The sequence below is a fragment of the Natator depressus genome, chromosome 2 (assembly GCF_965152275.1).
Source record: "Natator depressus isolate rNatDep1 chromosome 2, rNatDep2.hap1, whole genome shotgun sequence".
Classification (NCBI taxonomy): Eukaryota; Metazoa; Chordata; order Testudines; family Cheloniidae; genus Natator; species Natator depressus.
The window spans coordinates 119,953,969-119,979,025 of record NC_134235.1 but is presented as its reverse complement, the minus strand read 5'-3'; the positions used below and the strand labels follow the sequence as shown (position 1 = coordinate 119,979,025).

At 40.6% G+C, this 25,057-nt stretch overlaps 1 protein-coding gene across 6 annotated transcripts in view; it reads right to left on the bottom strand.

The window, feature by feature from the left end:
- Positions 1 to 11,812: 11,812 nt before the first annotated feature.
- The window catches only part of RNF152 (ring finger protein 152), a 61,992-nt gene continuing 48,747 nt past the window's right edge, over positions 11,813 to 25,057 (bottom strand). For all 6 annotated transcript variants that reach the window (XM_074944975.1, XM_074944978.1, XM_074944979.1 and 3 more), the window contains one exon: positions 11,813 to 19,232. In XM_074944975.1, coding sequence (XP_074801076.1) covers positions 18,448 to 19,059 — 612 coding nt within the window. In that variant the 5' untranslated portion in view covers positions 19,060 to 19,232 and the 3' untranslated portion in view covers positions 11,813 to 18,447. The remainder of the gene's footprint in view (positions 19,233 to 25,057) is intronic.

Here is a 25,057-nt window from a genome sequence, read left to right as displayed (position 1 = left end):
AATTAGTCAGGACACACTACTTTGCTGAAGGGCATCGTGGGACCTGTTTGTGTAAAACAAATAGTTGTAGTAATGAATAAAATCACCTATGATTTTTATTTTTGCAAACATTCTAAATCAGTGTGTTTCTGGATTTACTTCTAACCTTCAGAAGAAGGAAGGGCCATGCGCTCTAGTGGTTGGAACGAAGAGCTGGGATTTGGGGGGCTTCATTCCATGTAGATATGGGCTTCTGGTCCTCCCAGATAAAGTTTTTTTTCCCTCCTGCTGATAATAGCCCAGCTTAATTGATTAGTCTTGTTATAGTGTGTATGGCAACATGCATTTTCTCATTTCTGTGTATATACATCTTCCTACTGTATTTTCCACTGCATGCATCTGATGAAGTGGGTTTTAGCCCACGAAAGATTATGCCCAAATAAATTTGTTAGTCTCTAAGGTGCCACAAGTCCTCCTCATTCTTTTTGCTGATACAGACTAACATGGCTACCGCTCTGAAAAGTAACCTTAGAGAATTTTTAGCTGAATTTTCCATCCCAGATTCTCAAGCTGCAAAATGGTTATAGTCTTACTTATCTCATAAGGGTGTTGTAAGGCTTGAATTCATCCGTGTCTGTTGAAAGTTTTGATATCCTCAACTCTAGGTAAAAGATAGCAAAGAAGTGCAAAGTGTTACTGTATTGTATGTGAGCAGAACATTCACTAGCACTGCCAAATATGGCAGATATATTTGGGAATAGTCGTGCTTGGAATAATACCACCATTTTACTCACAAGGAAGTTACACCAGTGATTAATTTGGTCCATTCTGGTTTGTAATCAATCCCCCATCCACACACACCATCACAGACACATAAATTAGCTCTCTCAATTGCTGGACAGTACCAACATGTAACAGGAGAGGGAGAGAAGCAACCACAGACTCTAAAACTAAATAACCTCTGATCATCATCATGTAAGCAATAATGCATGACATCTAAAACCAGCCCAGGGATTCCATTTGAATAATATTGACACTAAAGCAAATCTGTTTTATGTTCTCTCTTGCAATCATCCCAGCCTGTTCGCAGCTATGCAACTAAACTGTGCAGTGTGCCTCCCCCCGCCCTGCTTCTGGCACTGTAGAGAATATCTCACAGGAACAAAAAGATTAAAACAGTGACTGCTGAGCCTAAAATATCAACAAAACATTGCAATCCTAATGCGTCTACCACAAAGGCAGTTTGCAAGCATCAACATTCAAAGGAGCCTGGACAAATCTTCCCAACATCAGTAACAAACAGCAAAACAGAAACTCAAGTGAAATGAGAAGCAGACACTTCTCTAAGGACATTTAAAAAAAAAAAATCATCCAGCATAGGAAGCGAGGAACAATGGGCAGCATGAGGAAGCATGCTCAGTTATTAATACACAAAGCAATTCACCCATTTGGGTAAGGCTTAAGCATTCAGTAGATAATACAGTAGACAGCTGGGAGTAGATCACTCCTTCCAAATCAGTAGGAAGAGAAACTTTTGAAAAGCTATCAATGTGGCCACAGTGACAAATTTACTCATGATGAAAACAGTGATTGGCTGGACCACTTAACTCACTGGAAATTCACTTGGGGGCCTGACTTGCAAAGGTGGTTCCAACGCCACAACTCCATCTGAAGTCTATGGGAGAAGCTGATGCTCAGCAGCTCTGAAACCCTGCATTGCCACTCACTTAGGGCCTAGTTCTGAGGCCCTTGCTCATGCTGGCTAGTACTTACTATCCCAAATCAGTGGGATGACTCATGTGGCAAGGCACAACTCATCCTGAGTAAGAATACTGGAATCCAGACCCCAGTGTTTTCATTCTGGATGTGTTGACACTGCAAATCACCAGCAAGTGCCTTTCAAAAGACATTCACTCAGGTTTTTGTGAGCCAGTTAATGGACGGCTGTGCACTTTGGGGCAGATTTGCAAAGGCATTTAGGCATGTAAAGATGCAAATATGAGTCTACTGGGATTTACAAAAGCACCTAACCCGTTTAGATGCTTTTTGTGAATCCCATTAGGTGTTTATTTGCATTTTTAGGAGCCCAAATACCTTTGAAAATCCATCCCTTAATCATGTGTTCAAGTGGAACCTAGAGAGGTAAAGTGCTGCAGTTGAAATGCCATACCTTTTACAACCTTGAGCCCCACCACAATTTCACACCAATCCAGCACACAGCAATAACTCCACTTCCTTCAGTGAAGATACTCCTGACTTACACTTGGGCAACTGAGAAAAATTCAGACCTCTAACAAAGACCCATTTCGTTTTCTTACCTAGTCGATTGTTTTCACTGGCCTTTCATTTATCTATACTGGTTGCATTTTATTTGCCTAGGACCTGGATTCTCTTTTCAATTGATCATATGGTTATACCTTATTTCATTCAATTCAATTTGACAGAGAGGCAGCATGATCTAGTGGGCAGGCCCCTGAAGTGAGAACCGGAACACCTGGATTCTCTTCCCACCTCTGACAGTGACCTACTGGGTGATGGCAGGCAAGTCATTTCACCTCTGTACGCATCAGTTTCTCTTCCTACCCTTTTGTCTATTTAGATTGTAACTTCTGGGGGAAGGGATAGTGTCTCACTATGCATTTGTACCTTGCCAGCACAATTTGGAGTATGAATTTTGGCATGATGCAGTATAAAAGGCTTCTCCACATTAATACAGTATATCACGGTCATGAGCCTGAAGCAAATCTCACTGATGCTAGATTTACACCAAATTCCATTCACTGTAGTGGAACTTTTTCTGATTTATGCCAATGTAAGCGAGTTCAGAATCAAGCCAGGTGTGTCTAGGTCAAATGTCACAGTGGTAACGGGCCCTGAGTCTCCCGTCAGAGAAATTTCTTTTCAGTAGAGATATATTAAAAATAATGTGATGGAAGCACTGAGGTTGTGTTTTAACTTGACCTTCCCCCTGCTACAGTCAAGCTAAAATATGTTTTTAGTTTAGTGTTCCAGAATTTGCAATAATTAAAAAGTTTTAGCTTCCAAATGCCCCATATCCCATCCATTGATTGCACAGGAAAAGGAATGCTTCCTACCTACCAATCAGGCATGAGTGACAGCTCATTGGAGCCCATTTGCTTTGGTAGCAAAGCTTCCCTTCTTAACACTCTTCAAAAGGTTACTTTTCCTTCACAACTTTCCTAGAGATTTACATTTTCTGTTTGATACATCATATTAGATTGGGCAAGCCATGTTTAATTATGTGAAGTTGCTGAATGCAAAGTGACACACAAAAGCTGTCATGACAGCGTTACAGCAGCAATTCAACCTCTGTACATGAAAGCAAAACTCATCCTTAACTATGGAATTGCAGCTGGTGTCTACATAAAAATGCCAAATGGGAGGGGGGGTGGATTAATGTTGCAAATGACAGTTAAAAAAATCATTTTTGTTCTTATCTACTGAAATCTCACTCATTTGAAATTTAGAAACTTTTCAAATCTCTACAATGCTTTTCTATACATGCTAGGCCAGCTCCTCAGCTGTTGTATATTGGCAGAGCTGCCCTGAAGTCACTGGAGTTACCCCCCCATTTACACCAACAGAGGATCCACTAATTTCAAAAAATGTATAGTGAATGAATGTGTAATATGAAGAGACTCCTTCTACGTGGTCAGGAGTTTGGCATTTGCACCTGAATCAAATATGGGTTAGGTAGCACTTAGTTGCATGGAGGTTACCCATGAAAGGCAAAGGAACGGGAATTGCATTTTGTTGGAGAGATTTCCATATCTTTCTTTTACGAATGCATAAAGAAGGCTTTCTTTGGCCTATCTGATGGTCCACTTGAAAGTCACCTCCACATACATAAAACTTGGCTGAGGATCACAGTTCTTTTATTATTCTACAAAGCTATTAAAATGCTCAGTGAAACTAATAAGTGAGAATCCTGGCCAATTTTTTTTTTATTATTATTTAAGAACACACATGCACACACACACCCCCCAGTCTATTCAAAATCATTTTAAAGAACTTTAATCATACCAAATGTGTCAGAGCTGTTCTCAACATTTCCACATATACAAAGGACAAGACGCCAGAGGTCAACATACAAAAATACCATATATTAAAATTGGGACCAGTGGGAGAAAACCAAAACCTCATGGACTTTCTAGACACCATCTAGGACAGGAGGAGCAAGGAAAGAATGGTTTTTAAAACATTCAGCAGCTTGATATCCCCTCTGAAAAGTCAATATTTGGCAGAATTTTGACGAGACAGCCCTACAGCTCATATCCGAAGGGCTATTTAGCCCTTTAAAACAAAGTTTGAGCTAAATTATACACATTATTGCAAATGAACCGTGTCAAGGACTTTAACTACTGAGCAATATCAACCTACCATTTGATTAGATTATTATTAACCTACAGGGGGAGGTGGGGAGAGAGTTGGAAAGGGCAAGGGAACATACCTACTTAGCATAATACAAGGAGAGAAGCTGGTGCTGCAGCTATAGACGAGCCATGGCAATACCCTGGGTGCCTCCAGGCTAAAATCAACCTTCACAACATCTCATGGACCAATTAACAAGACTGAAAGTGATTTGAAAATGTATTGGAGGGGGTAGGGATAAGAAATAAGGAGTTGCAAAATATAACTGAGTGAGGCTTCTTACTTTGATTTTAATTGAAACCAAGCACATTTGTCTTTACAAAAATTATATATCACGGCCAGTCTAAAGACTTAGAAGTCTTTGTACTGGCACTGAGAGTTACTTCAGCTGTCATGATGCTGGATTGTTTTGTTTACAGCTCCTGAAACTTGTCTGTACTGATCAGGACAAGTATCCTCACTCCTTCCTGAGGAATTTGCCAATACACCAATCTTTGCTAATAAGGTTAGTTCAAAATGCAAAGGAACTCCAGCCAGGACTACTGGATTTCTGAGACCACTTAGTTTACAGTTTGCTTGAAACACTCCTGGAGGCTGGAGCTATTCGCAACAGAGTAGCTGAAGCAATAGGATCTGAAATCAATTGCAAGTTACTTGGACTAATGTTGGAATGCTGACAATTGACTTCCCTAGAGCACATATCTATGTGAACTTACTCCATCATTACTCTTTTCAATGTGCTTCCCATACACCCTGGTAGACTACTGGCTTCTGTTTTGATTGTCCCTTGGAAAGGTCAGCTCTTGTATGTAGGGGAGTCACCTGGCTGGATCCCACAGCTGCTCCCTTTGAATTTTCCAGCAAGTACTCCACATCTGCAGATCTCACCACTTTACTTCCAGGGCTTAACACACACGCACGCCAGTCAGGTTTAGTTTCTGCAACAGGAACCCTGCTGGCACTCATTTGAAGCACAGATGAAAAACAGGGCAACCACTGCTTTCCTGTGACAATATTTAAATAGCCATAGAACAGATGGTGCAAACATGACCTGCATTAACAGCTTTACTCTTCTTTGTAGCTCTTGTTGGACAAAGAAGAAAACAAGTTAAACCAAGGAGGGGAAAAGGGGAGGGGTTAGAAGCCACCACAAAACATTATGTAAGCGGCACAATAACCTAAGACTGCTCAGAAAAAGCAGCAGCATTTGACAGGTATTCTGCCTATTTCTGGGCTACTTTTTCCATGTCACATGAAGATGTATAAAGGAAAGCGGTCCCTCATTTCTTGGAATATTGAGGTATAAGGAATAGGTCTAACTACTTGAAAACCTGGAAGAGGAAGCTTATGGCAAGGTTCTCACATTTCTCTTAAGTGCTTCCCTGGAATAATTTTTATGGTAACCACTAGGCAACAAAGCATAAGACTGCAAAGATGTTATCTCAGATGTATTTGACTATCCCAGCTATGGTAGAACCTATAGTATGTCCTTACAGATTGATTCTAGAGAGAAGGAAAAATTGTAGTAAGAAAGTTCATACTTCATTTCAGCACAACAATGGGCCAAATCTTTTTGTTTGTTTTTTTAACCACAGGTAAGAAGTCCAGTTGAGCCAAATCCTGTAGAAGTGAATTAAGGCTCATCTACACAGGGACTCAGGAAAATTAATCCTATTTAACTATGGGTGTGAATTTAAAAGGGATAGGATAAATTGCATTAAACCCCTGTGTGGACACATTCATTTGGAATTTAAATGGTCTTAATTCAATTTAGCTTGGTTCACGTTCCTGAGTGTCCGAGTATAAAGTCATTTATATAAAATGTCTTTTCCTCAGGCAAAATCCAGGTCACTAAACTGAAGCAAAGATTTAACAGTCTTTTCAAGAGACAAGGAATTTATTCACAAACCTGGCTGATCTGCAATGAGTAGCCATCTATCGATAAAGATTTATAAAATGATAGCTACCTTTACATATATTACACAGCATATAGATTCTCATTAGCTGAGCCAATCAAATGGCATAATGAAGCAAAAGGCCTGATTACTGTTGTGACACAGGTGAGACTCAGGACTAACACCACAAAAATCATTACAAAGGCTCAAAGACGATAAAAGCTAAGTTGTCCTGTGCCATAAAAACTTTCCTACCTTTCAATAAGCATTTTAAATTTAATTGGCAACATATGAGATTTTATTAAGATTTTTGGTGTCACAGTTTCCAGCTGTTACAGTATTTATGATGATTTATGATTTACAGTATTTACAGGATTTATGATTTACAGTATTTATGATTTATGATGCAAACAGAAGCACACATGTACACCTGAAACTCATCAAGGACTGTGTAAAGGAGCAGACTCACCCCTGGAGCACCTCCTGCTGGTCATTGGGAATTAGCTCTTTTCCAGCCTGGAGTGCCCTCTACAGGCCAGTGATCCACAAAACTCTAGCCCCCATGTCCCTGACAGACCCCTGTGCCCCTTTCCCTGGGGTTCTGCCCCCTGGCAGTACCCCCACACTCTGCCTCTGGCTCTCCCCTTCCTGGGGAACCCCCAACTCACTATCCCCACCTTGCCTCCCTCTGGGCTACTGCCAGTCATCACCAAGCCCCCGCTCCCTGGGGCAGACTGCAGTGTAAAGAGCACTCATCATAGGCAAGGCATTTGGACCTGTTGCCTTCCTCTGCCTCCCAGTACCTCTATGGGCCTTGGAGCAGGCCTTACAGCTTGGGAAGTTGCCAGCCTGGAGCACCCTGCTCAGCCTGCTCCTTCCCCAGCCCTGCTTCACTCCCAGTACCCAGGCAGACCCTGCTCTCTCCTACCCCAGAGAAAGACTCCTTGGGTCTCTGGCTCACAGCCTTTTTATACAGGCCAGCTGGGGCCTGATTGGGGTGTGGCCCAGCTGCGGCTGCTTCCCCAATCCGCCATCCCCAACCACAGCCCTCTCCAGGGCTGCTTTTAATCCCTTCTATTTTAGAAGCAGGGTAGCCACCCCGCTACAGACTGAAAATCCAAATCATGAATTTCTATTTGTTTACCCCCCAAAAAAATTTAAATTAATTACAACACTTTTACCACTGATGCACTGGCTTTAAAAAAATTCAGTTCGTTTTCAAATTACAGTTCCTATACTGTCTTACTTTTGAAAAACCAAATGTGAAAATAATATCTTGTTTTCTTTTTGTTTGTTTTTAGAAAAATCAGGGTCATTTCAAGGGTGAAATACTGCAATTTATCCATTTAAATAGATGATGAGACTGGTGATGGAAATAGCAGACTGATAAAAAATACAACTTTTTAAGTGTGTTGGTGAGGTTCCATGTTCTGTAGTACATTGCTTCCACTGGTTAGCCTTATTATCATTCAGAATGCTGCAGCATAAAGGTGTGGCACTTATTTATGAGTAATTTATCATCAGAGAGGCAAATTTACAAAGAAATCCAGGGCCTAAACACAGGTCAGAAAACGAGAAAGGAGACTGCATTCATGTAATGAGGAAGAATATTTTTTGTGCGTGCTGTTTCTATTGTGAAAGATACAATCAGAAGGACCCAAACCAAAAAAAAAAGCCAGATGGATCAAACATCACTAGCAACAAATACAGACAGTATCTGGTTGTTTTGTTTTGTTTTTAAATTATCCGTTAATCTTGACAGTATTCCACAAGATACTTGACCTGCCTGGGTGACTGACCAAAGACACTAAATGTTGCAATAATTTGTATACCACAATATTACTAGTGGTCACATTTTACAGCCCTTATCTCCCTGCTAAATCCAGACATGCAGCAGGCCTGTCTTGTCTTGTCTAACCCAGATGGGAAAAAACAAAAAGCTTGCAGCTTCAGTGTAGTTAACTAGTTTAGCAACTATCAGCATTAAGCGGAGACTCAGCTATATCAACCTATAGGTTTAGTAAGTGCCTTAGCTCATCTCAGCAGGAAAAAGTCATTAGAATCTCCAGAGTTTTGTTATTTTTCTCACTTAAGATTTTTCTGTGAGTTGAGCAATCTACAGCAGTGGTTCTCAAAGTCGGTCCACCGCTTGTTCAGGGAAGGCCCCTGCCGGGCCAGACTGGCTTGTTTACCTGCCGTGTCCGCAAGTTCGGCCGATTGCGGCTCCCACTGGCTACGGTTCGCCGCTCCAGGCCAATGGGGGCTGCTGGAAGCGGCGCGGGCGAATGGATGTGCTGGCTGCCCTTCCCGCAGCCCCCGTTGGCCTGGAGCCACCATCGGCCGAACCTGCGGACGCGGCAGGTAAACAAACCGGTCCGGCCCGCAAGGGGCTTTCCCTGAACAAGCGGTGGACCGGCTTTGAGAACCACTGCTCTACAGGATGCGTATAGTGGGCAATTAAACATAGAACTTACAGGAAATTAAAAAATCTTTAGGTATGTTAGTACAAGCTTCTATATTCAAAGGTTTGAAAATAGTGCTGGTTGGAACCCAGAATTCCCATTTGATGGGAAAACCCCAAAAAATCATTTTTTAAAATTCTGTTCTGCATCAGAACAAAAACTCACAATTTCAAAGTTTTCCATGGAATCCAGGGGAGTCTGAGATTTTAGTTTAAAAAAAAAAATCAAAAATTCTATCTGGACTTACTCAAAACAAAATTAGTGAGGTTCCCTAAGCTGCCCAGAGCAGTCTGTCAAGAAGCTGGGGAAGCCTAAAAACCAGGCTATCAGAGTCCTGGTTTTGCAGCAGCCCATGAAGCAGGCAAGCTGGATGGAAACCAATGGACAGGTTCCTGAAAAACATTTTAATTTTGACGAATCAGTATTTTCTGGTAGAAAAATGTCTGATCAGAAAATTTCCAACTAGTTCTACTCAAAAACAGCTGTACTATGGGATTTACAGTCACAGAAGCATCTGCCTGTTAATCCTACTTTTAAGTTGCAAAATAAAGTTTCTTCAAGGCAAAGCTACTTTTCATATGCTTTTGAAAATTATTCAAAAGACTGAGCATGATTCAAGAAAGCACCTAAGCCCATGCTTAAATCCATCCCTATGCAGAAAGCACTAAAGCATGTACTGAATTTTAAGCATGTCCCTAAATCCATTTGATTGGCTTAACTCAATGCATAAGAGCTTTCTCAGATAGGGATGTTTTCCTGACTCAGAGCCCAACTGTTTAAAGAAATAGATTTCTTAAGCAAATTTTAGAATTTGAGAAGCATTCATGTCCATTATACCAAATTATTTAAATGTGAAACTATACATAAGCAGTTCAGCAGGTAGATTGACTCAGATGCTTTGAGAACTGGGCATTCCTTTCCCGTAGTGGAAATTGGAGCCTTACTACTATGGGACAAGTTGATTTTAAAAATGAACTAACATCAACCTATCAGCTCCACTTTCTTAAATTCCATATCATCTTTCTCTGGAGTGGAACCACAAACTTTCTCCCCCCAAAAATAATAATTTATCACATTTATTCCATCAACAGAGGTAAAAGGACTAGCTACAACATTTGTATGTTACTGAAAACTGACCCATGATCTCAGAGATATGAAATAAACAGAATCTAGTTATTCATAGTAATAGGACAATCAATTTCCAATTCTTTAGGGACTACATACAACTTAGATTTGGAACTGAGAAGTGAAATTTGAATCTGAAGTCAAGCAACCTGACAAGTTGGACAAGTTCTCAGATATTGATCGGTTTCAGAGTAACATCCGTGTTAGTCTGTATTCGCAAAAAGAAAAGGTGTACTTGTGGCACCTTAGAGACTAACCAATTTATTTGAGCATAAGCTTTCGTGAGCTACAACTCACTTCATCGGATGCATTCAGTGGAAAAGTAAGCAGGCTACCTTAAAGTCTAGGGAAGAAGCTAAGCCACGATTCAGAGGGGATAGGATAATAGTCTTGAAAAGTGAAAACACCAAGGAAGGAGATGAATTATTTAGTGCAATAGAGAAATTAAAATACTCTCCCAAGGGTAATGGTGGAGGCCACATCACTCGGGACTTTTAAGAATAGACTGGGCAAAACACTTGAAAATGCACCATCAAGAACAATTTTGCAGGGCTGGAGATGGGCTGAAAGACAGCGTCTTCTCCATCTTTAACTTCTGTGGTGCTGCCTCTATAACCATGAAAATGATTGAAGTTAGAGCAGTGCAAAAGTTTCATAATGAAGCCAGATGACGCTTACCTGTTTTGCCTAACAAAAACCTGCAACTCAGGCCAGTTGTGCTAATACGTGCAAACTGGGGCCACGTTTAGACTGAACCAAGGATAATTTATAGTTACTGGTGGGAACCAGACAGAGCTTAATAGTTTCACATGGTTTTGATCCATGAGTAGATAAAACTCTGAGTGAATTTGGCTTTGAGATTTTGGGCTCATGTGAACCTCAAAAAATTGAGGTGACACTCGGGGAGCTGAACACACATAAACTAAAGCCAGAAAGGACTATGTTAGCATAGCTAACCCCCAAGAACAGACATGAAAGTTGCTATATTACAACAGAAAAACTTCAAATCCAGACTCCAGCGAGAAACTGTTGAATTGGAATTCATTTGCAAATTGGATACAATTAACTTAGGCTTGAATAGAGACTGGGAGTGGCTAAGTCATTATGCAAGGCCTCTAGAAAGTTTCCAGTATCCTCTGAATCAGGGGGCTCAGAAAAGAGCGTGCTGATATAAAGCTGAGAGAGCTCTGTATGCTACAGAAGAGAGAACTGGCCCAGATGCTTGGAAACAGCTGTTGGTTTCAACTCCATCTGTATAGAACTGGATTGCTTCAGTTCTTGGGGGTTAGCTATGCTAACATAGTCCTTTCTGGCTTTAGTTTATGTGTGTTCAGCTCCCCGAGTGTCACCTCAATTTTTTGAGGTTCACATGAGCCCAAAATCTCAAAGCCAAATTCACTCAGAGTTTTATCTACTCATGGATCAAAACCATGTGAAACTATTAAGCTCTGTCTGGTTCCCACCTGTAACTATAAATTATCCTTGGTTCAGTCTAAACGTGGCCCCAGTTTGCACGTATTAGCACAACTGGCCTGAGTTGCAGGTTTTTGTTAGGCAAAACAGGTAAGCGTCATCTGGCTTCATTATGAAACTTTTGCACTGCTCTAACTTCAATCATTTTCATGGTTATAGAGGCAGCACCGCAGAGTTAAAGATGGAGAAGACGCTGTCTTTCAGCCCATCTCCAGCCCTGCAAAATTGTTCTTGATGGTGCATTTTCAAGTGTTTTGCCCAGTCTATTCTTAAAAGTCCCGAGTGATGTGGCCTCCACCATTACCCTTGGAAGAGTATTTTAATTTCTCTATTGCACTAAATAATTCATCTCCTTCCTTGGTGTTTTCACTTTTCAAGACTATTATCCTATCCCCTCTGAATCGTGGCTTAGCTTCTTCCCTAGACTTTAAGGTAGCCTGCTTACTTTTCCACTGAATGCATCCGATGAAGTGAGCTGTAGCTCACGAAAGCTTATGCTCAAATAAATTGGTTAGTCTCTAAGGTACTCCTCACTTGCCACAAGTACTCCTTTTCTTTTTGCAGATATTGATCGAGACTCAGATCCCTCTTTAATGGGTCCCACCACAGAAATTCAGAACCATTCAGTGCATGCAACTGCGGATAGGTGATGGAAATTTTCAAGACTGATGCAATGACATAAGACACGCTTTATAATTCTTAAAATAGGCAGGTAAATACTCTTGGGCAAGTAACTACTCGACTTTCTCAATTGCCTTATTTACATCAAATTGAAAAACAAAACAGAAAAACCCAACCCTCTTATATCATCCTAATTTTTTCTTACATACAAATGTGAAGTACAGCAATACTGCCTTTGTCTTCAACTAAACAACTTCTTAAATCAAACAGGCGTGACAGTGACATTAACATGGAATGCCTAAAGAGCTTTGTGGAGTTTTTCTGGGCTTTTCTTGCCAATTTTGTCAGTGAAGTTTATTTTTGCACTGGGATATGACCATCTCCTTTCCATACATTTGGCCTTCAATAGAAGCATGCTTGTAACTCATGCTATTCCCAGGATTTAAGGGCTTCTCAGAACCTTAGACCAGCCCATGCACTTTGCAAGTTTCTTAATTAGGCAGAAAACTTAACTTCCAAAATACTCAGCCTCAAAACTCAAAGGGGTCCAAGATCTGAATTAACCAAAATTTCAAGTTGCCTGGCCAAACCATTCTTGAGCTATGTTATAACAAACCATCCAACTCCCAGGCATCAGAAATAACTAATCTAATTCTTCTCAAATTTGCCGGATAAATGTCTCCACTCACTGCAAATACCCAGTTCTAAGACACTGCCTAATCATCCCTCCATTCAATTTTGCCCCTCCTCCACATCTCTTCATCCCAATCAGTTCAATTCATGACACTTCCAGCTCCCTGCTAATTTCATGAGCCTCTATCCAGGCCCAAATACCCTTTCCTCTTGCTCATTTGACGAACCCCTAATAACTCTCAAATCTAACCTTCCAGCCCTGCTCATTTCAGGGCTTCTCATCCCACCTCAGGCAGAAGCCTCTGTACAGTGCCCAGGCAAGCAGCAGTTCAGAGGCTCCTCACCTGAACGCCAGGAGGGCAGTCCCAACAGGATCCAGGAACTACAGTGTTTGGGGAGAGGGGCAGTTGAGGGGGCAGCAGCCAGGGCACAGGTTAAGAGGCAGCTTATCACAAGGAACTGAGGAAAAGGTGTGGACTCCTCCACAATGAAGAAGCTGCCTCGGGGGTACGACATCCCCAATATAACCATATAGCATTCGTCCATTCTTGGTTACTTATAATCCACTCAATCCTAGGTAACAGAGATAATCTTCTGAGCCTTGCTGTGTGAGTGCTATGGGTTTGGTATAAATAGTTTCTTCCAGCTGTGAATCCTCTCTAATGCCTGCTTCTGGTATTTGGGAAAATACTTAGTGAAAATTCAGCTAATGTTTAGATCTAAAATAAAGAGATATTTACTGAAGCATTAATTGAATGCTGTAAAAATGCATTCCCTGGACATTTATGGGGCTTCAAATTTCAACTGCTTAGACAACACGTAAGTGCTCATTTGCTAAAGATGCTAAGGGCAGGTTGAGAAATGGCAGCTAACGTTCAGAAGCGTGAAACAAGCTGTGTAGTTTGCGTTGGGTCAATACTGGCATGCAAAATGTTAAAGTGACAGAAAGAAAGAAGAACAATCCCAGCTGTCAGGTCTAAGGACACTGTAAAGGAAAGGAAAGATCATTAATATGCTGTAATTCCATTGCAGCATTCCAGTAGAATCTTGCCCTGCTAAATACTCAAACATAAAGGTCTTTGCTTTAACTGTATATAAAGCCTTCTTATAGCCTCCTGGGTGATGTTTGGATTCATTTGTCATCATGCATTCCCCCACAAAAGAAAGAAAACCCCAAATTTAAACCCACATGCCCTGGGCAGCTGGCAAGAGGAAACATTTTAAAGCCAGCATTAGACTAACTATATTTACTAGACATATGGATGTCTCCTGTACGAATTACTGTGTTGTAATACAGCTTGAATTCACAGAAGTGTGTTTAGATCTGGGATTTTTGATTCTGGCCAATCACTGAGGAACAGGTCACAATGTTACCTTAGTGCAATAGGTATTAACACAAAAAAAAAAAAAAATCAAGATAAAGTAGATTCAAATCATGTATCAGTCACAAGTGAAAATAAACTGTTTGGTCTCATCCTCACCCTGTTTGCTTATTTTGCTGTGAATTTGTTACATGTATAATCTCCATTCAGTAAAAGCCTCATGCCTGTAATACTAGCGGGGGAAGGGGGTTGGCTGATCTGGATTAAGGAGCACTGGCATGATCTTTTTTTGGCTGGGGGAGTGGACGGGGGGAGGTGACACATACCTGCCTGAACAATACATGCTCAGGCTAATGCCAGTAATATCTCACTTGTGTAAGGAGTAAATTCACTCACAAATTTTAAATCACTTGAACCAGAAGAGAAAATCTTTGTAGCTCTGTGGTCATCAGATGTAATTTCTACTCAAAAATCAACTATTTAACAACAACAACAACAACAAAACCACTACCCCCCAACACGCACACACACACACACACACACATTTTAAAAATGTGCCACAGCCCATGCTTTAAAAATTTGTCTTGAGGAAGGCAGCCAAATGCTAGCTTTGGTTACACCAGTGTAAATACAGAATAATTCCACTGAGTACTCACTGTGCTGTTCATTTTAAGGTGAAGGACTAGAGAAACCATAATTCACTTGATGTATTCATTCTATTCCTGCTAATATTTTATTCATACCAACCTTCATTAATAAAGATGAAACTTTAGGCTCACAATTGCTCCCTGTTTACAAAACCACCCATGCTTTTTCCATATCATTTAAGCACAAACACTTAATACACAATTTTCTAAAAAGTCGCACATACCAAAATTGCTTATTTTGAATTTGTAAAATTCACTGAACAAACTTTCACAAAGTGTACCCTATTTCTGTCTCCCAGCAAAGCACAAGCTAAAAACTGAAGCTGAGACCTTTAAAATAAAAGAAGCTGTACTCTCCATTAAACAAACAAATAATACACCTTCATAAAGGGTATTTGTTCAAAAATGCAGGTGCATAAATAACTTCAGACAAGATTTAGTATAAATAATGTTTGCTCAGCTAGTACTTATGCCATAAAAAAAAAAAAGTTTGTCTTCCTTTTTCAAGAACTGAGTAGTGATCAAAAGAGTTGCTGATATACAAGGATTAAGAACCTACCCAGGAGCTGATCATTTTGGCATGAAATTGGTGCAGAAGAGGGATATTATGTGAGTTTAAATGTTTTTCCTGGGAATAATTTTTCTAGCACGTTTTGCAAAGTTATAGCCATAGATAGCTGTCTCCTTTCTGAATGCCAGGTATGGGACTGAGGAATATAAAATGGAATAGAGCACACTGCATTTTAAAGTATGAATATTAACCTAATTGAGAAATGGTCTAACACTGTCTATTGCAATATACTACAGCTCATCAGCATAAAGCTATGTGATCTAACATGATATGAAGGTTGCAAAATTTAAATGAGTCGCACTGCCTAAAGCAAAGAAGAATGTTCCCCCATAAAATTATATTTTTGAATAGGCGCTAACCCACAAAAAATCTTGAGGTTTTATTTATTGCACTCACACAAAGACTGTAAAACAGGCAAATGTCGGAATCAGAAATTAGGTCAGCCGTGCATTTCAGCAGGCTCTTAACAGTACAAGAAACTCACACTAACAAAACAATGCACTGTGTTAAGTAATACAATATGGCGTTCTGGTCAGATGATGCCTACATCATTAATACCAGATTAAACCCCATATTTGCCTGTTGAGTAATGTGTTATACGGTGTAGCATTTTAACCTAATTTCTGGTTTATCCTTCCAACTACACTCTTCATGTGGGGAAGTAAAACCAGCACCTTTTAGGAGAGACATTATTTGAAAAGATCAAGAGAACCTGCTTTGTCAAGAGCTTCGGTTAGGCATTTTATGGTCATTCCAATGTTAATATTATTAGTATTGTACTCTCAGGGCCTTCTACTCTACTGTCTTGCACCTTGTCTAGTCATTTACACTTGTGCTCAGTGAGTGCAAAATCGGTGTCAAGTAGCTGATCTAGTAGCATGTCACGCCCACGCCCCCCTCACGTGCCACGAGGGTAGATGATTACAAGGGGCGAGGCAGTAGAGCACTATGTCCTCTAACTGTACACTAGCATGGAGCCTTACGAAGGCAGAAATATTAGCGGGCTACAGTTCCATTACATGCTAACATGTAACATGGATGGAAATTGAGTTTTCCTTACAAGACGATGCTGCAGATTAACAATTTTAATACCGCATGCGTTTGGAATTAATATTCCTTTCTATTACACCCCACTTTCACTGATGTCCAGGAGCTGAATGTTTATAACAAGAGTTTGTAAACCAGGTTCTCTGCATATTGCATATGGTTCTGCATGTGCTTTTCTTAGTGGAAAAATAGGAGGTATCAAATGTGTCACCTCTGGGGTATTTTCTTTGTTATGCCCACGCAAATTACAGTAGATAAAAGCAGGCACAGTGCACCAGGAGCTTTATCTTCACGTGTAACCTTACATATACTAACTATATATGCCATTCTTTAGAAAACAGACATGGGGGGAGGGAGAGAGGAGAGAATCTAGCACAAAGGAAGATATGTGCTCTGTATTGTATTTTCGAACGAGAATGGTGTTCATAATGAGCCAATTTTTCCTCAGTTGCACTGGTGCAACACGACGGACTTCTTTCATGTGCCTAACTCAGTTGGAACAAGGTTCTCCAGTGTTATTACACGGGACTGAACTATCTCAAATTAACTATTAGAAAGCATATTAGTAATAGATTAGAGGTCATTGTTCACTGTGCTTACACCTGTGTAATTGTCCATTCTTCATACTAACAATACAAATCAGGCAAACCAATAGTTTTTTTCTGCCACAAGTCCCACTCTGACCCTTAAAAAAATAAAAAAATCAAACAAATCCAGACTTTCAGCCAGATTCTGATACCCTTACTCATGCTGAATACCTTACTCCACAAGAAGTCCCACAAAAGGTGATGAACCTTCTTATTAACTGAGGTGTTAGCATAAGTATCCTAATCTGGCCCTTTATGAGCAATGAACTGCAGTCATGTGGGATTTGTAATATCAACATGCAGTAAAAAATATATCATTTTCTCTTGGTAGTTTCATATTTGGCCCTAAGAGGAATCAAGGTTTATACTACTGAAAGGAGGCACAGGGCCTGATTATGATCTCACACAGGTTTTACACCAGTCTGACTCCAGGGGGTTAGGAGAGGCAGCATGGTCAAGTGGCCTGGGTTCTGTTCCCAGCTCTGCCACTGACCTCATCTGTGACCTTGGGTAAGTCCCTTTCCCCTCTCAACCTGTTTTCCATCATTGGTCTGTCCTATCTATCTAGAGCATGAACCCTTTCTGATGAGAGCTGTCTCTTGCTAGATATTTGTACAATGCTTGGCACAATGAGACCTCGATTTCTGTTTGGTCATCTAGGCATCCATAGAGTTACTGTCAATAATGACACAGCTACAACTATGACTGAACATGGAGGCGAGGCTGGTCCCAAATTCTAAAAAGTAATTTGCTATCCAGTCCTTGCAGGAAGAATGTCCAGCACTTCTATGACCCATCCCTTCACTAATCCCCAGGCAGGCCAGAGCCTTGAGAAGCCCGCCTGACAGACCAGAGGTGAAACAGCATGTCCACTGTTTACACTTCAAAGCCATACTTCATGACAGGGCTTACACAGCAAAAAAAAAGTGTGCTGCACTTTTAGGTAGCCCTACTTCTTCACTTTCTTGCTCCTCTGCTTGGATCTTGCTTTAACAAAACACTTGGAAAGGACACTTCACTACAGGTGGAAACAAAATGAAAGTATATGACAAAACACACATCACATATGAAACACAATCGCTTGTAAAATGTTTCCTTTTAAAAACTATTATGCAACTTTCAAACTTATTTTAATTAATGTGCAATTTAAAGTATATAAAAAGCCTTACCAACTAAATGAATTTTTCTTTTATACAGTTCCCCTTCACCCCCCATTAAAAAGAATATGTATGGACTGGCACTGGAATATCTTTACTGAGTCTTACACTGATTCTCATGTTCAATTCTACTTATACATATAGCATTTTGATTTTAATCTACTGCATTTAAAGACAGAGTGATCGTATCATATACTTTTACAGTATAACCAGCTAAATAGATGTCTTTAGTCTCATAAAATGATAAAAATCATTAGAAGTTACAGTCCATTTGATCAAAGAGGATGGTGACACATGCAGTCTTCCTCAATGCTGTTACCATCAGATGCTCATTATGATTTTCTCTGTACTCTGCTGAGAGGTCTCACATTTCGCATTTTAGGATTGCCTTCAGACTGTCAAACAGCTGTCTGGTGTCAAGCGTTCTGTAGTAATTGGTCAATGTTGCAGTGCATCATCTCACTCAAGCCTGTCATCACCACCACCTTCCCAACCCCTAAATTATCCCATCGGAGTATTCTGGGAACAGACCCTTTTCAGCCGCAGGAAATCACAGTGAAACGCTTGGAAATGCAAGACATATTGTGGAGGACAATACCAAGGAGAAAAACCAAGACACACGCCACCAAGATCACAGTGCAAACACCTGACCAGGTGGAGCTTTTCACAACGCCCCTCCTGTCTTGCTCCTCCTCTCCGACTTCCTGTGGGATCCCTCCTTGCAGGGGCTGCTGCTCAGCTGGGATTGTCATCACAGTGACTGACTTTTGCTGACTACCTGGCAGGAGGCGACAGCCAATGTCTCCTGGCAACAGCGCTCTCTCCTTGGAGATGGGCAAGGGCAACATGTAGCACCCATTGCTAGGAAGTTTGATGAAGACTGGAGTGTGCTCTGAAGTATGGGGAATTGCAATCACAGCAATCACCTCTGGGTCATCGGGCAGCTGGGATACAGAAAATCCCGGTGGCAGTTTAGTGATACCTCGGCACCAGGGACATCTCAGGTCCTTCTGGCTTGTTCTCATCTGCTGAAGGCAAACAGAACAGCAGGTATGCTTACAGTCCAGCAACTTGGGCCTCCGTCTGGGGCTGTAATAATTGAAACAAATTTGACATTCCAGCAGAGAGTCCTGGGACAGTGTCTCCATTGTAGCACTAATGGAGAAAACACCCAAGTATCTTACAGAGTCTTGCTGTATAGTCCAAAATCTGAAGCCTGGTGTAGTTCCTCTCTTCCTGCGACTTCTTCCTTTTATCTCACCAGTGAAGGACGATGGTTAGGCAGTTTGTAGATGAGTATCTGACTTTAATCTTTTGGTATCTGAGCAAAACAGAAAATTCAAATGAACCAGGTTAATTGGGAAGACCAAACAAAATGCAGAGAAAAAAAACAACAGATTTTAAAGTGCAGGAGAATAGAATCTGCATCTCTTAAGATGATTAATAACTAGTGTCCTTTTTTAGATCCAAATTTTCAGGTCAGTCTTTACTGGGCTTCCATTTTTGTAGCTACATGTAACCACCAACACAATTTTGCAACGGCAGTTTATGCCTGCAAAAATGGAGGCTAGAGTCTGAAACCCTGCCGCTTAACCCATCTTTCACTTAACACATTTTTAGAATTTCCCAATTCTAAACATTTCTGCACCGTAATAATCATTTCCATTTAAGCTTTTAAACCCTTAAGAATTTTTAGCTTTTCCATCCACGACTAAGTCTGTACATGAGATAAGAAATGCAAATGCTTAAAAAGAATAAGTTTTTCTAGGCACCTAAATTATGCCAGTAAAACATATGCATGAATGAGCAAACAACTAATTTCACTGGTGTGACCCTAAAAACCCCTCAGTGCCAACTGACAAAGGGATCACTGTTCTGTAACAGTAACTCTTGACAGGCCTGACAAACTCACTACACCTAACACATTGCTTTCATAGCACTTACCGAAAAAGGGTCAAGTGAGGTTTCTAATAAGAGCTTATGTCATACTGATACTCATAATCATTGTGAGATGTACTTACAGATTATATTTAAGGAGTTGTGTGTGTATGTACTGAAAATATGTTTTAGAGACTGTGTCCCAGGCTGGGTAGGCCAACAGGTTTTTGCCAGACAAAGAGATGTATCTCCCTTAGTAGATTACGCATTGTAAGCCAACACAGTGAGAGCCCCATTTTGCATACAACATGGAGCCAGCACACCAGGGAATGAACCATAGGGGATCATCCTGACTCTGCGAGCAACACAATGAATTCTGGAGTATATAAGGAGCGGGGGAGGGGGAATGACATTTTGTTATCCTTCACTGAAGAAGCAAAAAGTACAGCACTTTCTGCATGCATGAAATGGAGGATCCCAGCCAGGTTGTCTGAAGAAGCTGGGGAATTGCTTTAGGTGAGATAAACTACTTTAGACAAAGGTTTTAGCCTGATATAGTTAAATTTAGGCTCTAAGAAACATGTTATACTTTTGTTTTATATGTAATCATTTGTGTTTCCATCATTGTCTTTATTCACTCCTCTTAAGTCTTAGCCTTTGAAAATAAACTTATGATTGTTTTCACTGTAAACACACCTCAGTGCTGTGATGTTATATTGGAGCTGATATTCATTCAGTTGAATCAAATAAGCTGGTGTGTGCACTGTTTCTCTGGGGACATCTTAGGTGGTAATTTCTGTGAGTGTCCTGTGACAGGGGCTGGACTTTACAAGAGAACACTTCAAAGGGGATTGGGGTGCACCTCCTATTAACCTTGCAAGGCAAAGCAAGAGCTGAAAGAGCCCTCAGGACATTGTTTGGGTTGCTAACAAACTGGTGGTGTCAGGGAGTGGACATCCAGTTAAGCACAAGCAAATCTTCCTCTCATTGAGGCAGGAGGATAACAAGGTAACTCTCCTGGGCACCCCAAGAAAGCATCCCAACTGAGAAATGCATATTTATGTGCAAATAAAAGGGAACTACCTGCTTTTCAGTAACATTAATTCTTTGTATAGCTACAAGAATACTTTGTGGGCAGAGCTGGAGTTCTTTCCTTTGAAAATTTAGCCCAATAACATCAATTGAAATTGAGCTCAAGACTGTAAGCAGAATATGACCCAAGGATGGCAAAAAGCCATTAAGTTGTGTATAGTGATATAGTAATGCACTATATTAACATATTAAAGAACTAATATTTATTAATACTGTTCTCCAGCATTAATAATTGTACTAGTTCTATGTACTTTTCAAGATGATTCTTTGATGTTTCCACCTATTTCTTAGTTCAGTATTTTAAAGATCATTTATTTCCTTCACTATTGTTCCATGGGGTTTTTGTTTGCCTATGATTTCGCAGGGATTGTGAGGCATGGGGTGGGGACATTATATTTTTCATAGATTTAATCCCAGAAGGGACCACTGTGAGCATGTAATCTACTATAAAATACAGGCCCTCGGACTTCCCTGAATTAATTCCTATTTGAATGAGAGCATGTCTTTTAGAAAAACATCAACTCTTGATTTTAAAATTGCCAGTGATAGAGAATCCACCACATCCCTCAGTAAGATGCTCCAATGGTTAATTACCCTCACTGTTAAATAACTGTACCTTATTTCCAATCTGAATTTGTCTTGCTTCCTTTCCCCAAAGGCCTCAAAATGTGATCACAGATTTATTTTGACAGACCAGCTGGAACATGCAGTTAGTCTAATTCCAGGAGAAGATTGCTTAGGAACATCTAAGAATGGGTTAAATATTAGCCTCTGTCATCTAACCCATTGGCCTCTACTGAAGTAGAGCTCCTGACATCATTTTGGAGGTGCAACATTTGACATAATGGCAGCACACTGAGTAATTTTGCCTCAAAATATACTGAAGCCCCACAACACTCATTCCTTCTGCCATAGCTCAATTTTAAAAAGTAAGTCATCACCTGTAGTCAGAATTAAACAGGAAAACAGCTACCACCCGTTTGGCTCACTGTGTGTTGGTGAGGACGGAAGGTAAATCACATGAGATCTTACAAAACTTATGTACCATTTCAGTTTAATGAATGTGTCAACAGTTAAGTGTTCCAACTGAGAGCTTCTTTGGCATGGGATTACCATCTATCTCCATGCTTCCTAAATCAGACAAAAGGTGCTGAGTTATTCAACATGAACAGCTGGTCCAAAGGTTTAGTCAGGCTGGACTCTTCCCAGAGCAGGGGTTCGCACAGCCTGTGGAGCCAGTCAGGTCTCATATGAGGGCATTGCTGACTTCAGCAGCAGTCAAAAATGTTGTTTTATCATTAGTTGCTCCGATTATCAAGTGACAGCCAAGAAAAAGTTGCTGACAGAGAAGAGCCAGTAAAGACTGTCAGAGTATCCATAGGGCTCTGAAGGAGAGGGGGAACATGACAATGAAATCAGACATACAGACAGAAGCAACTGGAATTATGATTAATAACCCTGAATGGTGCAGATCTGACAGCAAGCTCTGCAGGGCTGAGAGACAACTAGTAATATTAATAAAAACTAATGGGGTAAAAAATCCACAAGCACCAAAACAGAAGTGTCAGAAAGGTGCAGAAGCAGATGAGAACCAGAGAGGAATACGTAAAGCAGATGAATCCTGCAATGGGAGATCAAAGTGAAATGGAAGAATGGACGGCTGAGAACGTGACAGAATGTCCCCCCACACACAAACACACCCCAAGAATTCAGGCTGATATCTGGAATAGGTAACAGTTTTTAAGATTTGAGAAAGGATGTGTGATTAGAGAGCAATAGAAGAGGAAAAGCTCTGAAGATGCTACAATAAATAATTGCAGTTTGCCAGGCTTGACATCTGCTCAGCTAGTGCGATGTCAGAGACCTAGGCTGGTCTCCAGACCATCGTTCCTTGGGTCAACAGGAAGTTAGAAATGATAAGGCACCAACTTCCTGTTTCCAGACAAGCAATAAGGAGGGTCTAGCATTTCCCGCTCTTTTTGCAGCCAGTTGCAGTGTGGGATGATGGTATTGCACAAGATAGAGGTAAAATTCATAAGGTGTATGTTGCAGCTAGTGCAGTATATCTGGAGGAACTTGATAAGAGAACATGGAATAGGAATGGCAGATCAGAAGAAAATGAGGCTTACTGCAGTGAAAGATCTGCAAGAACCATAGTTAGACTGGCCCAGAATTGACCCCAGCAACAGGATCAGGTGGATCTTTGGGTCCACTGCAAAAAAATGAAGAGATTAAAAAGTCTCGTGTCTGCAATGAGATTTGGTCAATCGGTAGAGAATACAATAGTATTTCTTTGCCTGTTAACATAATAATCCTGTCATGTAAGCATGATATCAATGAAATTGGGCCACTGAAGTCAAGGACAGTTTTCCATTAATTTTTTCAATGGATTTTGGCTCAGGCCTACAGTTAAGAATTATTTTCATGCACAGTTCATAGCTTAGTCAAAGTTCTAAATTATATTAACTTTAAAACCTGTGAAAAATAAATTAAAAAAAATACTTGTAGAATGAAATACAATATGCAGAAGATTAAATATAACAACACATTTCAAAGGCTGATTTATGGGCATGGATATGCCACTGACAGCTTCAAACTTTGGACAGATTTATGCATGCACATATATACCATACAGCAAGGTTAATATCAAACTTTTAGCAAGGGAGCATATTATAGCAGTTCACCTTTATGAAGGAAGGTTCATTATGTAAACTCCCCAAACACAGTAAGCATTCTTTGAAAGCATTACAGAGTATGTATGATTTATGATGAAGAGAGTTCCATTAATTTCAGGTGCCCTAAGGCTAGAAAGCAGATATGGGGGAACAGCCTTTTCTCAACAGGGGAACTAATTGCTAGAATCATCTGCCCTCAGATATGAAAGGAAGTGTCTGTTGGAGTCTCTTCAATTTAGAAAAGACGGAAAAATTATATATTAAAAAGTTTGGCAATGTTTTCACATTTGTGCATGTTTCAAATAATGTTATATTATAGCTTTGCTGTTGTTGTGCATGCTCGGTGTTTACTATCTGATTTCCTCAGATCTTATTTATGTAACTAAGTAACTGAGAGCATCACAAACATTAATGAATTTATTCCTCCCAGCACCTTCGTTAGTGAGTATTATCCCCTTCAACACCCAGGGAATGGAGGCACAAAGAAAAGAAGCAATTTGCTCAAGGTCACATAGTAAACCTGCAGGAGTAACAAATGCAACCTGGATTTCTTGAGTCTGAGTCCAATGCCTTCCCCACACCACCACCCTTCAACTCATGAACCATGTCTCAGACAGAGGTGGCAAAGTTACAAATAGAATCTTTGGGGCCAGATTCTGAGTTGCAATCTGGAAGCACAAATAAGCTGGAAGCAGATGGATTTTCCCAACCACAAGATTCCCTGAGCATGGGGGAGTCCCCAGCTGAAAGGGAACCCATATAGCACACCGGGCATTTTCCATTGCTTCCAGTGCACACATGAGCTTTCCCATTGACTTTGAAGTCAGGGTGAGCCTGTGAGCTGGTACTTTACAAAACCTGCCCTGAAACACAGTTCACACATGATACAGAATCCTGTGGTTTGGTTTTATGAGCAAATAAATTAACAATGAGACAATAAAGTTTATCATACCTTGTCCCTAGACGTGGCTACTCCCAGGGTTGCTCCCTCCAGATCACTCAAGCCCACACCCGAGATCCTCCCTCTCTGCATAGTTATTCACTCTTTTGTAGAGTGAGTATAAAGAGGACGCAAAATGTGCTATTCTGATTTGGTGTCATTTTACACTTAATAGGCCAGATTCTTGGCTGTTTAATTGTCATAGCTCTATTGACTTCTACTGAGCTATGACAATTTAAACAAGTTGAGGCTCTGGCCCAATTTCCACAAGTGTATATGACTTCGCTAGGTGGAAGGTACTGAAAAACCAAGCCCACTGAAACTGTAGTACATGAGACTGGACATTTCTAAGGGCTAGCTACATCCTGGCTTTTGCTCCAGATGATTGGTGCTGAAGAAATTTTGGCAAATATGCAAAAAATTTCCCCCTGCATGGGGTGACTGGAGTAGAAGCTGACCAGAACAGTAGGCATGGCCAGCAGAAAAGGGGCATGGTGGAACATCTATCCTAGCCAGTGTAAAGCTCTCTGAAGTTGCTCTACTTTGCCAGTAACCGGGGGC